This window comes from Cavia porcellus, unplaced genomic scaffold, assembly GCF_034190915.1.
Source record: "Cavia porcellus strain 051 isolate PalLab524CR breed Dunkin Hartley unplaced genomic scaffold, mCavPor4.1 scaffold_12, whole genome shotgun sequence".
Lineage (NCBI taxonomy): Eukaryota > Metazoa > Chordata > Mammalia > Rodentia > Caviidae > Cavia > Cavia porcellus.
In genome coordinates this window covers 46,536,448-46,549,168 of record NW_026947495.1, presented here as the reverse complement: position 1 = coordinate 46,549,168, position 12,721 = coordinate 46,536,448, and the positions used below count along the sequence as shown (strand labels likewise).

Below are 12,721 nucleotides of genomic sequence, written 5' to 3'. Positions count from 1 at the left end.
AGGCTCTGGAGATAGAACAATCAGTCTACTAAGTAAACATTTATCTTCAACTGTCTACCATGTGCTATACAAAAGTTAATTTCTTACCTTTATTAGAAGAAAAATGATAAAAATGAATTACAAACCCAGTCTTTTACAGAAACTAAACTATCCTTTTTTTTGTTCTTTTCCCCTTTCCCTTCCTTCCCCTCTCTGTCCCCCCTCCCCTACTTTCTCCTTTCCTTTTTTGGGTCTGGGTCCTCTTTTATTGGTTCCTTTTGTTCTCTTCCTGTTTAATTTTAAACCTGAAAGAAGTAGTTTCTGCAAGCATTGCTGTGCTGTCTGTGCTTTGCTGTTTCTTGTCTGCCTCCAGCAACTGCACAGCTGGACGCCTTCATTACAATTGGAGGAGACGGAACACCATCCCAGCTCCTAAATTGCCCATTGTCCAAGAGGAGACAGGCTGAACGATGGTGGGGCTGTTATCAATGTGTAGTTCTTTAGTTGAAAATAATAGATTAGTTTTTAAAATAAATGACTTGATTTGATTCTTCTTGTGAAAAGCTCTGTTTAATTAAAGAATTTTTAAAATCCTGAGTGTACTGATCATCTTGCCAGCCTTAGCAAGTGCTGTATCCATGTGTTCTACAAAATTCAAGTTCTACAACTCTTAACACTAGTTGCTGAAGACATGTAGGAATAAGCACTGACCTCTGTACATGAGATATTCAGGCTTTAGTTTTGTGTGTGTGTGTGTGTGTGTGTGTTTGTATGTATGTATGAGTGAGAGACATAAGCTGGTGATAAGAAAATTAGGAAAGAAATAACTAGATTTCAGGTGGTCTTTTTTATATATATAATTGGTGGATGACAACTGAATACTATATGTATGTATATAGACTACAGTGTCAAATTTCATGTAAACAATGTAAAATGATCAGATTAATTAGCATATTGATATCCTCAAATAAATATTATATTTATATATTCAAATCAAAATTTCTCTGTACTGGAGACATTTAAAATTTTTACTAGTTGTTTTAATTAATCACTTAATCATTGTCATAATTATCTTACTATGCTGAAGTTATCTCTTCTATTCACCTGTTCCTGTGTCCATTAACTGTCCTCTTCCTGTATCTCCCCTCACCATTCCCATGTTCTGATAGCTGCTGCTGTATTTTCTTCCTTGAGATCAACTTTAGCTTCCATGTATAAGTGAGAACATATGATATTTGTCTTTCTCCCCTTATTTCTCATAGCCCAATGCTCTACTTTGCCATCTATGTTACTGAAAAAGACATACTTTTGTTCTTTTTATGGCTGAATAATATTCCCTTTGTGTATATGTGCCACATGTTCTTTACTCATTCACCCATCAGTGCATACCTAGTTTGATTCTATCAATTGGTATACTAGTGACTTTCCCATCAATGTGATGACATATCTGACCTCCGCAACTTAAAGGTGAACTTTGACTCAGTTTTCAGAGGACTTAGTCCACAGCTCGTTGGCCAAGGCAGAACTGGCACAGCAGAAGGGCAGAGGAAAGTTGCACGTTCCCTATGACCCAGAATGAGAGAGAGCATGGAGCCAGGACAAGAATACACTCCATAAGGCCCTTCCCCTGCCCAACCCCTTCTGACCAGACCCTGCCTTGAACACATGAGACTTTGGGGAGATCTAGATCCAAACTTGGATAGTGTGAACAGAGCTGCAGTGCTGTTGTTGTTTCCTTTGAATATAGCCCAGCTTTAGGCTTGCTGGGCTTTGTGGTACTTTTAGTTCTAGTGTTTTTGGGGCGCCTCCATGCTATTTTCCATAATGGTTGTATTCATTTACATTCCCACCAGCAGCACATGAGATTTCCCTTTTCTTCTCATCCTTACCTGTATTTGTTTTAAAATCATTTTGATATGTCATCCGACATTGAAGGATGACATTTGCTGTGCGAATGAAGTGTGTGTTTGTATATGTGTGTATAGTGTGAAGTCTGAGAGAGAGTAGGTCTCAAGGCAGAGGGAATGAGAAATCAATGACATGGTGTTGTGAAAATCAGTGCCGTGGCTGTGGTTAGTGATGAGAAGGGTGACATGGAAAGTTTGGGACCTAGTGAAGATGTTGTTTAACTGCTGAGATGTGGTGCTTGAGTTTCACTGGGTATGCATGTTTTTGCCTGTTAGATCACTATTATGATATGTCATTCAGTCATGTAAGTGTTTACTAGGGAGGGAAGTTGGGTCGTAAATGGTATTATAGTTCCCTGTGATTTTAAATGTAAGTTTCTAAGAGAGACTCACAGTAGGCTCTATAGTTGCTCAAGCTGGGCTGGGTTAATGACTCCCTGACCAGACTGAAATCCTTACCTTGCATCTTTAAAAGACAACAGATTGAGTTCCTTCTGATTGATCCCATGCATTACTAAAACACAATCACAAGCCTCTTTTCTTCTTTAGTTTTGGAACCCAATATTCTCTTTGTGGAGTTCATTGCCAAAAGACAAAGATTTAGAAATGATATCAATCATTTTCTGTATCTGAATTGCCATTTTGTCACCTAAAAGAAAAAGGTCAGAAAAGACCCAAGGATAAAGACTCTGCTTCCTTATCTGATTAATAATAAATGTAGATTTTTTACATAAACTGCTCGGCTTGATATTACTGATCTTAACTGCTTGTTTCCTCTAACAGTTCCACAAAGTTAAAGATTATGGTGCATTAAGCAAAGTTTATGGTGCATTAAAAAAAGACATTTTGAATTTACATTCAATTCCTATGATTATAATGAGATTTGTAGATAACTTGATTTTTTTATATGTGTTTGCTCAGCGCTTAGTATCTTGTGGGAATTCTGAAGAATGGATTGTCCTGTTAAGCAATTTGGCAAGAATAAGGTGTGAATAAGCGTAGTAAGAGGGGCAGCCTCATCCTGAGTGAACAAGCAAAGGGGCATGGAGTAATGAGACAGTCCTTTCAAAGTCCCTTTGCCTCTAGCGACCTGTGCAAAGTAGGTGCTCAAAAAATAACTTGAGAAATAATGAAACAATGAATGGGGTCCTTTATATAATGATGTTGCTTGCAATAGTTACCTCAAGTGCGTATTAAAGCAAAACTTCCTCTATGACTACTTGGTCTCATGAGTTAATGTTTACAAAGTGCTTTGAACTTCTTGGAAAAAGAATGGTGTTTTCGTTGGCACTGTATGGTGTTTGCAGTGGCACAGGAATTCCTCCGCCTTCCCTTCCTCCAGGTGCCTGAAATGTGCACCACCCTCACTCCACCCCTTCAGGCTGCTCTAAGCTCTCTGCCCAAGGCCTCCTCGCCTTCCTCCGGCAGCGCCTGCACTAGGCTCAGGTAGGGACCCAGCAAAGCGTGTAAAATTCTCTAAAGGCTTCGGAGGAGACTCTGGGGAAATGAAACTCGGGTTGGTACAAATGAGTTTTGAGGTGCTTGACCAGCTATGGAGGAACTGTGGAGCAGACAGACTCATGAGTTTCCTAGATTCTGAAGGGGAGACAGAACTGTCATCTGGCAATTGAGAACATTTACCAAAACTACTGGCTTCTTCATTTTAGGTGCATAATACAAATAATTCAAAACCTTGACAAGTAGCAGGCAGCAAAATGTTTTAGTTCTATTAGAAGGAACACGTAAGATAAACCAGATTTCTTTTGTATGAGCAAAATTTTCACTATTATGATTTCTTTCTCCATAATTTCTTTCTATTTTATGGTGGCAAATAAAGGGATTCTATTTCACAAATGGTTAGTCACGGGTGTGATGCTTTCCAATGTGTTTGTTACTATTTTTAAAATTGTCTTTGTATTTAGGAGTCCAATAATTAAACAGTTCAAATATGATTTGGAGAGCAAAAACTGTTTTCTATGGAAAATGAATGTCTTTTATGAATAACTTCAAGCAGGAGAGTTTTTTTTTTTCTTTTTGAGGTTACAACATATTAACTTTCAACTGATCTTATACAATAAATATCTTAAAGTAATACAGGGAGAGTCAATTACAAGCTCAAAATAAAGAATGAATCTGAGTGGCAGATTTTGCCTTGAGCAGGAACAGTTTCTATTTCCATGACTTTTTGTAGTGACTTGTTTTCCAAACTAGATCATGAGGCTTTCCGTGAGGGTGGGAAATTTCCACAATACCGTGTTTCTGTGGTCATTGCTTTCCAATAGCACCATTTTCTCTCTCTAAAATTTGTTTCTAGGGACTGGAATGAATATCATGTGCACAAAAACAAACACGATATTCTGTTTAAAAAATCATGAAAAAGAAGTCTATTTTTCTTCAAACAGAAATTCAAGCTTGGCTTTAACAGAACAGCATGAAGTTAACAAAAAGTAGGACTTTAGATTTTTTTTAAATAACAAAAATTAGACAAAGAAACTCACTTCCAATTGAAAGCAAAAAGAATACATTTTGTTGTTAGATTATAGTAGCATTTAGAACTCTGAAATACTGCAGTCCTCCTAAAAGCCACTTGTAAAGCGTTTCTCTGCGTGTGACCCTGTATTACAAAATGGATTCATTTTTAATTTGACTCACTATAGACTAAATTCCCTATATACACAGGGCTTGGTAATCACATAGCCATCATTACATGTTTGTTTTGTTTTTCTTCTCTCTATTTGTGTCTCACTGTCCATGTCTTGAAATAAATAGGTAGGAGCTTGGTTTGGGATAGATGAAACGGGCAGTTTGGGTTAGAGTGAGATTGTGTTTCCTTTTCCAAGTGTTACTGTCCCATTGTGTTGCAGGGGCTGAGAACCGTGTGAGTGGAGTAGAGGAGCACTTACAGGCTCTGGCTTGAAGACCAGGAGTGTTCACTTATTGAGGTTTGCTAGCAGCAGTTCTATGGTAAGTCTGGGTTTGAAGCATGAGGGTTGATTCTCATTGTGCATACCTTTCTTTGACCTGATAGAGAAGAGAAAATAAACAAATGTGAAGGAAGTGCTTATCAATGTCATTGATTATCATGAGACCTCTTCTTTTAGTACACAGTCAGTGGATTTGATGGTGGCAATGTCTGTTAAGGCAGATGTCAAGTTTATAACATGTAGACACGTTTTGTAATAGAAAAGTTTAACAAATATGTGTGTGACTTCATTTCAAGAATGTTAAAGAGAAGAAGTTCATTTAGAAAGCTGAAAGTTCTTACTAAAAGGAAAGAAGGAGCCGATGAGAGGCTAAGTGTAAATTAGCAAAGAACCAGAACTCAAACATAATAGTCTAATGACAAATTCAGGTTAAGGCAGCTGCGAGAGAGGGTGGGGTGGAAACCTATCATTTTCTTGTGTGTATGTACTCCAGCATTTTTAAGGCCAACAATTCTTGACCTTTCAGATCTGTGTCATCCTCAAAAAATAATCAACAATCATTCTAATTGAAGGGGGTATTGTTTTTTGTCATTGCTACTTAAAAGGTCAGAAAACCAGTTACTTTTGAATGCTTTCTGTGAGACGGGAGCTAATAAAGTGATCGGAGGTCAGCCAAAGGCCGTTGAAATGTAATCAAATAAATCACCAACTAAAAGGTGAACTTTGAATAAGACTCAAAGTATTTCCCCAAACCCAGGTTCAAGTTAGAATTACACTTCTGAACTAGACCACCAGGGGTCAGAGCATTGTCTCTAGGAAGCTTTCAGTTTTTGCACTGGTGTCTAGGAGGAAAGACACAGTGTAGTGGATGTTGGATTCTTCTGTGTGTGACCCCCCAATCCCTGGAAAAGGTTCAACTTCCGGTCCTGTGTCTCACCTCTGGTGCTTTTGATTTAGCAACTCCAAGGCAGGTAGGTGTGTGTCTCTGGCAATTTTTTTTTTTTTTTTGCAAGAATTTCATTTTTGATGTAAAGTTTCTGGAGTTTCTCTAACTTGTTAATTTCATTAGAGGGCTGTTAGTGTGAGGTTCCAGGACCCTGCACCTGAGAGAGGCTCAAGGCAGCCAAAATGGATAGGATGCACCTGTGTCACAGGGACCCACATCTGAACATCCTGTCATTTTGGACATGGTGCTTTCTTCTCTAAGAGTCAGTTCATCCTTTTTAAAAGAGGAGAACAATATTGTCTACCTTAGGGGATTTGAATTAATAAGGCATGAAAAGTGCATTAGCAGGGTGACTGGCACACAATAAAGCAATTAGTAAAGGTTACCCCTTGTGGGGAGGAGCGAAGGATGTCATTGAGGTCCTCTGTAAACAGAAAAATGGTTACAGATAGAGGCCAATTGTTGCCAGCTTGCAGATAGTTCTTGGGTCTTGAGGGTCCAGGACCAGTGTCTGCAGGTAGATTTAGACTACGATGAATAAAAATAAGAATAGGAAATATACTTTGTCACTCTCACAAGCCTTTTTTTCAAGAGTAGTAATGAGCAGCCCAGATGGCACAGTTAATTGGAATTATAATTGATCCCACAATAGTATTTAAGTCAATAGTTTAATTGATTTTCCTCAGGAAAACCATTATGAGAACTGCTAAAAAAGAATGAAGTGAAATGCATTAAATTCTGTGATTTGTTTGTATCTGCCACTCACCCGGTGTGGAAGTACTGAATGAAAAAGAAAAATAGTCAAAGAGAGGAAAGGAGCAGTGATTAAAATGATCAAACAGGCTGAAATTAAATGAAATGCTTCTCTGGTGGTTCAGTGTGATGCCAGCTCACACATGACTGATGCCAAGCGCTCTCCCTGAAAAGAAAAATCAGGAGTAGAGGAAACAGTACTGGTGGCCTATATACCTTTCTTAAAAACACAGATGAAATTTGGAGTGCATAGATGTATGTATGGCATGATAGTTACAGCAAAAATATGATGCGGGTGAGAGGGGTGAAGTGAGATGAGACCGTCATTTCAATCCAAACCAGTCAGCCTCCCTGTCCTTATCTTCTGGGTTCCCCTTTAGTCCAGATCCACGGTAATATGACTCATACATAATGGGACAAAACACAACTTTTTACTTTATATTTTTTCTCATTGGCAGAATAGTCCGTAAACCAGGACACCTAAGTTATCACCAAACGCTATTTTTGAAGCATTTTCTTTATGTTGAACCATAATTTCTAGGTTTTTTCACCATATGGCAAGTATAAATATACTTTGACTACATCTCTAGATGTAACTGATGTCTTCTCAATAAATAACTGTAATAATAGAATTACTAATGGTGAATAAATGATGAAGAAAGTAGTGACAAGAGTCATCATTTTTTAAATGAACTGCCACCTGGTAGGTCATATTTCATCATTAATCATTACGCTAACCTGTTGGGAGTCATCACTGTTATGACCATTTTTCTTGTGGGTTCTGAGATAACTCAGAGGTAGAAAATACGGAACTTTTTAAATGAAATATTCTTTTAGCATTTCACTAATTTATTCCAAGTTACTGCTTGAGAAACCTAAAAATATAATGGAAAGATAATAAAATTAGAAATCCAAGTAATCTGAATTTAACTTTTCATGTACTGTTTATGGTGAGTGATCTTGCAAAAACCATAAAGCAATCTCTTTGTGTCTCAATTTCATTAGTGAAAATAAGATTATGACAACTACTTCGTAGATATGCTTTTATAATTGAGTAAAGTGCTTGAGAAAGGACTGGAAAATCTCCTGGGCGATGTCGTCCCAGCCTCTTCCCTTCGTCCTGTGTTTCTGCTCCCAGTGTTTCTAACTCAGCCCACGTGGTGGACGGTGGACGCACAACATCTCACCTTTCTTAGTGAGCATTATTTCTCCTATTTTGAGAGGCTTGTACCGAATATTGCCTACCATTTTAGCCTTTCTTGAAAACATTAGGTATTATTATCATTTGTCCTAGTCTTTGGTAAGAACCATAACATCATATTATTTTATTAATTTGTTATATATGGTTTATTACTTTCCTCTAACGTCCTCAGATGAGAAAAAAATACCATGAAAACTGTTATGAATATGGGGGGCAATGTGTGACATCTTGTCTTGAGAAAATAAAATTTTAAACTTCTTTGAAGAAACCTCCCACTGTTAAATCTATGTCTATCATAGGCTTCCTAATAGTTTGTGACTCAATTTAATTATAATAATGCACCAAAGAAAATTAAATTGAAGACTATTCATCAAAATACTTGATCAATATACACAGTAGAGTGAGAATTTGAATCCAGGTTTTTTTTTTTACACTTTAAAACATATTTCTACTCCTGTAACACACTGTACATCTGTTATTTTGAGTGTCATCAATTTTAATCCTGTAGAGTTTGCTCTTTGATTTAGAGTATCTTATTTTTTTAATGTGGATTTTATATTTAATTTTCTAGTTTATATTTAATTTCCTAATAGTAAGATCAATGTTATTATTGATGTGTTTACTATACTTTTCTTGGCCTATATATTAAAGTAGCAATATTTTTCTCCAAATAATTAAATTATTTGTCAAATGTCCCTTTTCCTTGGGCAGACACCAGGATCTTTTGGTCAAATAACAACAGCAACATCAACAACAGAAAAAACAGAAAAATCAGTCATATAATAGTTTCAATCTCAATCCAGTTTAAAGCTCTCCCCTGCAAATAATTAGTCAGGTGTAAGGTTTTCCAGGCGGAAGAGAGGGGTGTCGTTTCCCTCTTTGGGTATAGTCTTCTCCTCCTCCTCCTTCAAGGGTTCTACAGTTTGAGGTTGTTTGGGGAAGAAAAGAGAGTATAAAAGGACACTTCCTTCACATTCGACTGGGTAGTTGCCATGTGTCCTCTGTGTAAGTGTTTTATGGTGTCTTGGGCCGAAGTGGCAGGCTGATGTCCTCTTCATGTAAGGCTCTGCATACGAGTTCTCAAATCTACACGGCCTTGGAAGCCTCCTCACTGCACAGATGGCAGAGCCAGCTCCAGTAACACCTCCCTCGTGAAACTCCCCCACCTCAGACATCCTGCTGCCAGGGCCCTGTGAATGGAATACGTCAAGGCAGCACAAACAGCTATTTTTTCCAACTATATTTGGCTGGACACAAGCCTGTAGGTTGCCCTGAATGTGGGCTCTTTCCTGCGTTTCTTTTACCTGTGGAGGATGGATTGGCAAGGCCACTGCAGGTGAAGGTATCAAAGCTGAGAATAAAATTTTAACTTTTCCTCCCACTAGGTAACACTTTCAGGCTTTAAGAGTATTCTCAGAGCGACCTTTGCACTTGGTTGAGTCGTGCGAGGTGAAAGGGACATGCTTCACTCCCTCCTCTCACCAATAGAAGGGGATGATTTTCCCCTTCTATTTCTCCACCTTCATCTTCTTTTTAGATTTGACTAGTGAGGGAAGGGGCACAGTTTAAGGTGAAATTTGAGAATCATTTCCCTACTGCGTACTAACTCTTGAAGAAGATAGTTGACTTCAGTTGTTACCACATGTCTTGTTTTATTCTTGACACTGGGCTCCTAATTGCTAACTCTTGTGTAACTGGAAGGCATGCATTCAATAGCTTGTTACATTTGCATATTTTACAGTGCAAAAACTGATATAAAAGTGAAAATCTAATGAAAAAACTGTATCCAAAATATGCAAAGAACTCACAAAATTCAACAATAAGAACACAGACCACTTGTTTCATTGTGCAAAATATGTGAACAGGTGTTTCATCAAAGAAGAGTAAAAGATGGTAAATAAGTAAATGAAAGCCAGTGTACCCTCCCACCAACAGTGGAGAAGGGTTCGTTTTTCCCATGGCCCCTTCATGATTTTTTGTTGGTTGATTTCTCGGAGATAACCATTCTTTATTGGGTGACATGTAATCTCATTTGCATGCCTCAAATGACTAGTACTATTGAACATTTTTTCATATATTTATTTGCCATTTATATTTCTTCATCTAAGAAGTGAATAAAACCATTGTGGAAATCAGATTCCTAAAAAAAAATAGAATTAAAGGTCTCATTCCACACAGCTATTCTTCTGAATGTCTTCCTAGAAGAATTAAACACATCATACCTCAGCAATATATGTGTACCCATGTTTATAACAGCACAATTTATAATAGCTAAATCTTGGAAACAACCCAAATGCCCATCAGCTGAGGAATAGATAAATAAGATGTGATGTTTTTACACTTCTTAGCCACAAAGAAGGATAAACTGGAGACTTTTATAGGTACATGAATGCAACTTGAGACCATACTCCTAAGTAAAATATATCAGACTCATGTAAACATTGTGTAGTCTCCCTTGTGTGTGAGACACTGAAAGGGTAAATAAGGTCTAAAAGTTACAATAGAGATTGTGAAATGGGAAGAAATTGATGAACAGAAAAAAGGAGCTAGGATGGGTGGAGAAGGAAAGGACAGCAGGGAAACGAGACAAAATGCAAGTCAGTTATACTATTAGTGTCTCTTAGTTCATTAAAGAGGAAGGTTTGTGCTAATATCAGTTGGAGAAAATTTTATGTCCATATCTTGTACCCTGAGCAACTACTTTAAAGATAACATGTAATGTGTTTATTATGATTCTCCTATTACTTTGTTATGAAATTTTGTTTTCCCTTTTCTCCATAAAATAAAAAAATAAATGAAAAGATGTCCTAGTTCATATGTCATTAGAGCTTGTCATTAGAGTAAAAATAATGGAATAACATTATATACCTACTAGAGTGGTAAAAACCCAAAATTCTGATTCAAAATATCTCAAAATATTTGTGAGATATGGACCAATATGAAACTCTTATTTATTAATAGTGGGAAATTAAAATGGCACAGCCACTTTGGAAGACAGTTTGGCAGTATGAAAAAACTAAATGTGATCTTAGGATACCTCCTAGCTACTTTCTCATCACTGAAACACAATGCCCAGCCCTCATGACTCTAAGAAGTGAAGGTTTATTTTGACTCACAGGTTTATAGATGTTTCTGGTCCATAGTTGGCTGGCTCCAAGGCAGTGCCACATGGCAGAGGAGAAACAGGTGGGAGGCTTGACAGCGGGAAGCAGAGTGAGAGTGGAAGGAGTAGGAAAGAGATGGACCTGCAGCCTACACTCCCAGTGATCCCCTCCTCCAGCCAGACTTCACTTCCCGAAATTACCTTTAGCTAGAACTCATCAGTGGACTAATGCGCTGACTGGTACCACATAATCTCCTCCCCAAATCCCCACTTAAGAGTGCATGAAACTCTGGGGGGACATCCAGATAAAAACCATAATGCCACAGAATTAAGAAATTGCATTGCTTGATTTTTTCCCCAAATAAATTGAAACCTTAAAGCCTCAAAAAACCCTGCAGATACATGCTTATGCCAGCTCTAGTCATAATTGCCAAAACACAAAAACTCAAGATGTCCTTCAGGAGGTGAATGAACAAACTCTGTGGACCACACAATGGAATATTAGTCAGAGCTAAAAAGAAATGAGTTATCAATCCATGAAAAGACACGATGGGGCCTAAATGCGTACTGCAGTGTGAAAGAAGCCCATCAGAAAATGGCACACCTTTGTCTGATTCTAAGTGTATGGCATTGTATAGAGAGGCAAAACAATAGAGCTAGTACAAAGATAAGGGGTTGAAGGGGAGGAAGAGATGAATACATGGAGCACAGAGGATTTTTAGGTCAATGAAACTATCCTGTGTAATGCCGTATGTTGAATATATGTAATTATACATTTGTCAAAATCAACAGAACATATAATGGCGAGAGTGAATGTTAGTATAAGCTATGGAGTTCATGTAAGAACTCTTTGTACTGTCCTCTTAATTTTCTCTGAACTTAAAGCTGCCTTTAAACTGCGTTATATTAAGAGTAATCAGTCTAAAAATTGTTAAGAGGTCTGGAAAGTAAAATGAAGAGAGCTGCTTCTAAATAGATGACAACTTTCATCATTTTTTAAAAAATTTTGAAGGTAGTGAAATACAACAGAACACGACAGAACAAAGCCAGTTGAAACAGTACAGTGAAATTGGTACAGAACGTCACAGCAGGTTACTGGGATAACAGTACAGGGTGCCAGAGTACATTTTGTTATCTTCACAATAGTTGTTCTTTCAATTAGGTATAGAAAAATCAAACCAAATACAGAATATTATAGAACTAATCAAAACAGAATATTCAATAGAGCAATACAATTAATCCAAACAAAGCAAAACAGTGATAACAATATTTGCTTTAAGAAAATGGTAGAAGAAAATCCCCCCTATTTGCTATATTGCATATGGTCAACCTCCCAAGAGCTGCTCAGACCTCAGGCTCCCATTTGCTAATGGGGAGGGAGGGAAGGGATGGGATGTTTGATTCTCGGCTCGCTCACTGGTAGGTCATGGCTGCTTACCAGGGAGGCGGGCTGGTTGCTTGGTTTCCCAGTACACTAAGTTCCAACATGGCATGGATCTTGGGAGATGCTGGCTGATTCTCCCTCTGGGGCTGCTTGCCCAAGCCACGACTGCTTACCAGGGAGGCCCCATCACTTTTTTTCATGGGACAGAGTAATGTATTGTTACATGAGCACACTTTGTGGACAGAGAATGTCTAGTAAATCATTAGGCACATTTCTGTCTTCTACCTGTTCTCTGCTTTATACACATAGTTACTGAGTCCGGGATCACCAGGGAGCAACACAGGTAAGTGAGGAGAGGCCACGTCTTCCTGGAAGCTTTAAACTTGACAGTCAATCTGCTGTACATACAGGGCAGCACAGTTACTGCTGTGAGTGATGCAACACTACAGTGACTCTTTATTTGCTAGAAAAATGGTAATCCCAGGAAATCAGGCTTCTGTTTTCTTAGATTAACTTTTTCTGTG

At 37.9% G+C, this 12,721-nt stretch overlaps 1 protein-coding gene across 2 annotated transcripts in view; it reads left to right on the top strand.

Annotated features, from left to right (window-relative positions):
• Positions 1 to 3,210: 3,210 nt before the first annotated feature.
• The window catches only part of Cytip (cytohesin 1 interacting protein), a 69,915-nt gene continuing 60,404 nt past the window's right edge, over positions 3,211 to 12,721 (top strand). The window contains exons 1-2 of one of the 2 annotated variants that reach the window (XM_013142631.3): positions 3,211 to 3,332; positions 4,751 to 4,850. In XM_013142631.3, the coding sequence (XP_012998085.1) occupies positions 4,848 to 4,850 (3 nt within the window). In that variant the 5' untranslated portion in view covers positions 3,211 to 3,332; positions 4,751 to 4,847. The remainder of the gene's footprint in view (positions 3,333 to 4,750; positions 4,851 to 12,721) is intronic. The other variant, XM_013142630.3, reaches the window with a different exon arrangement.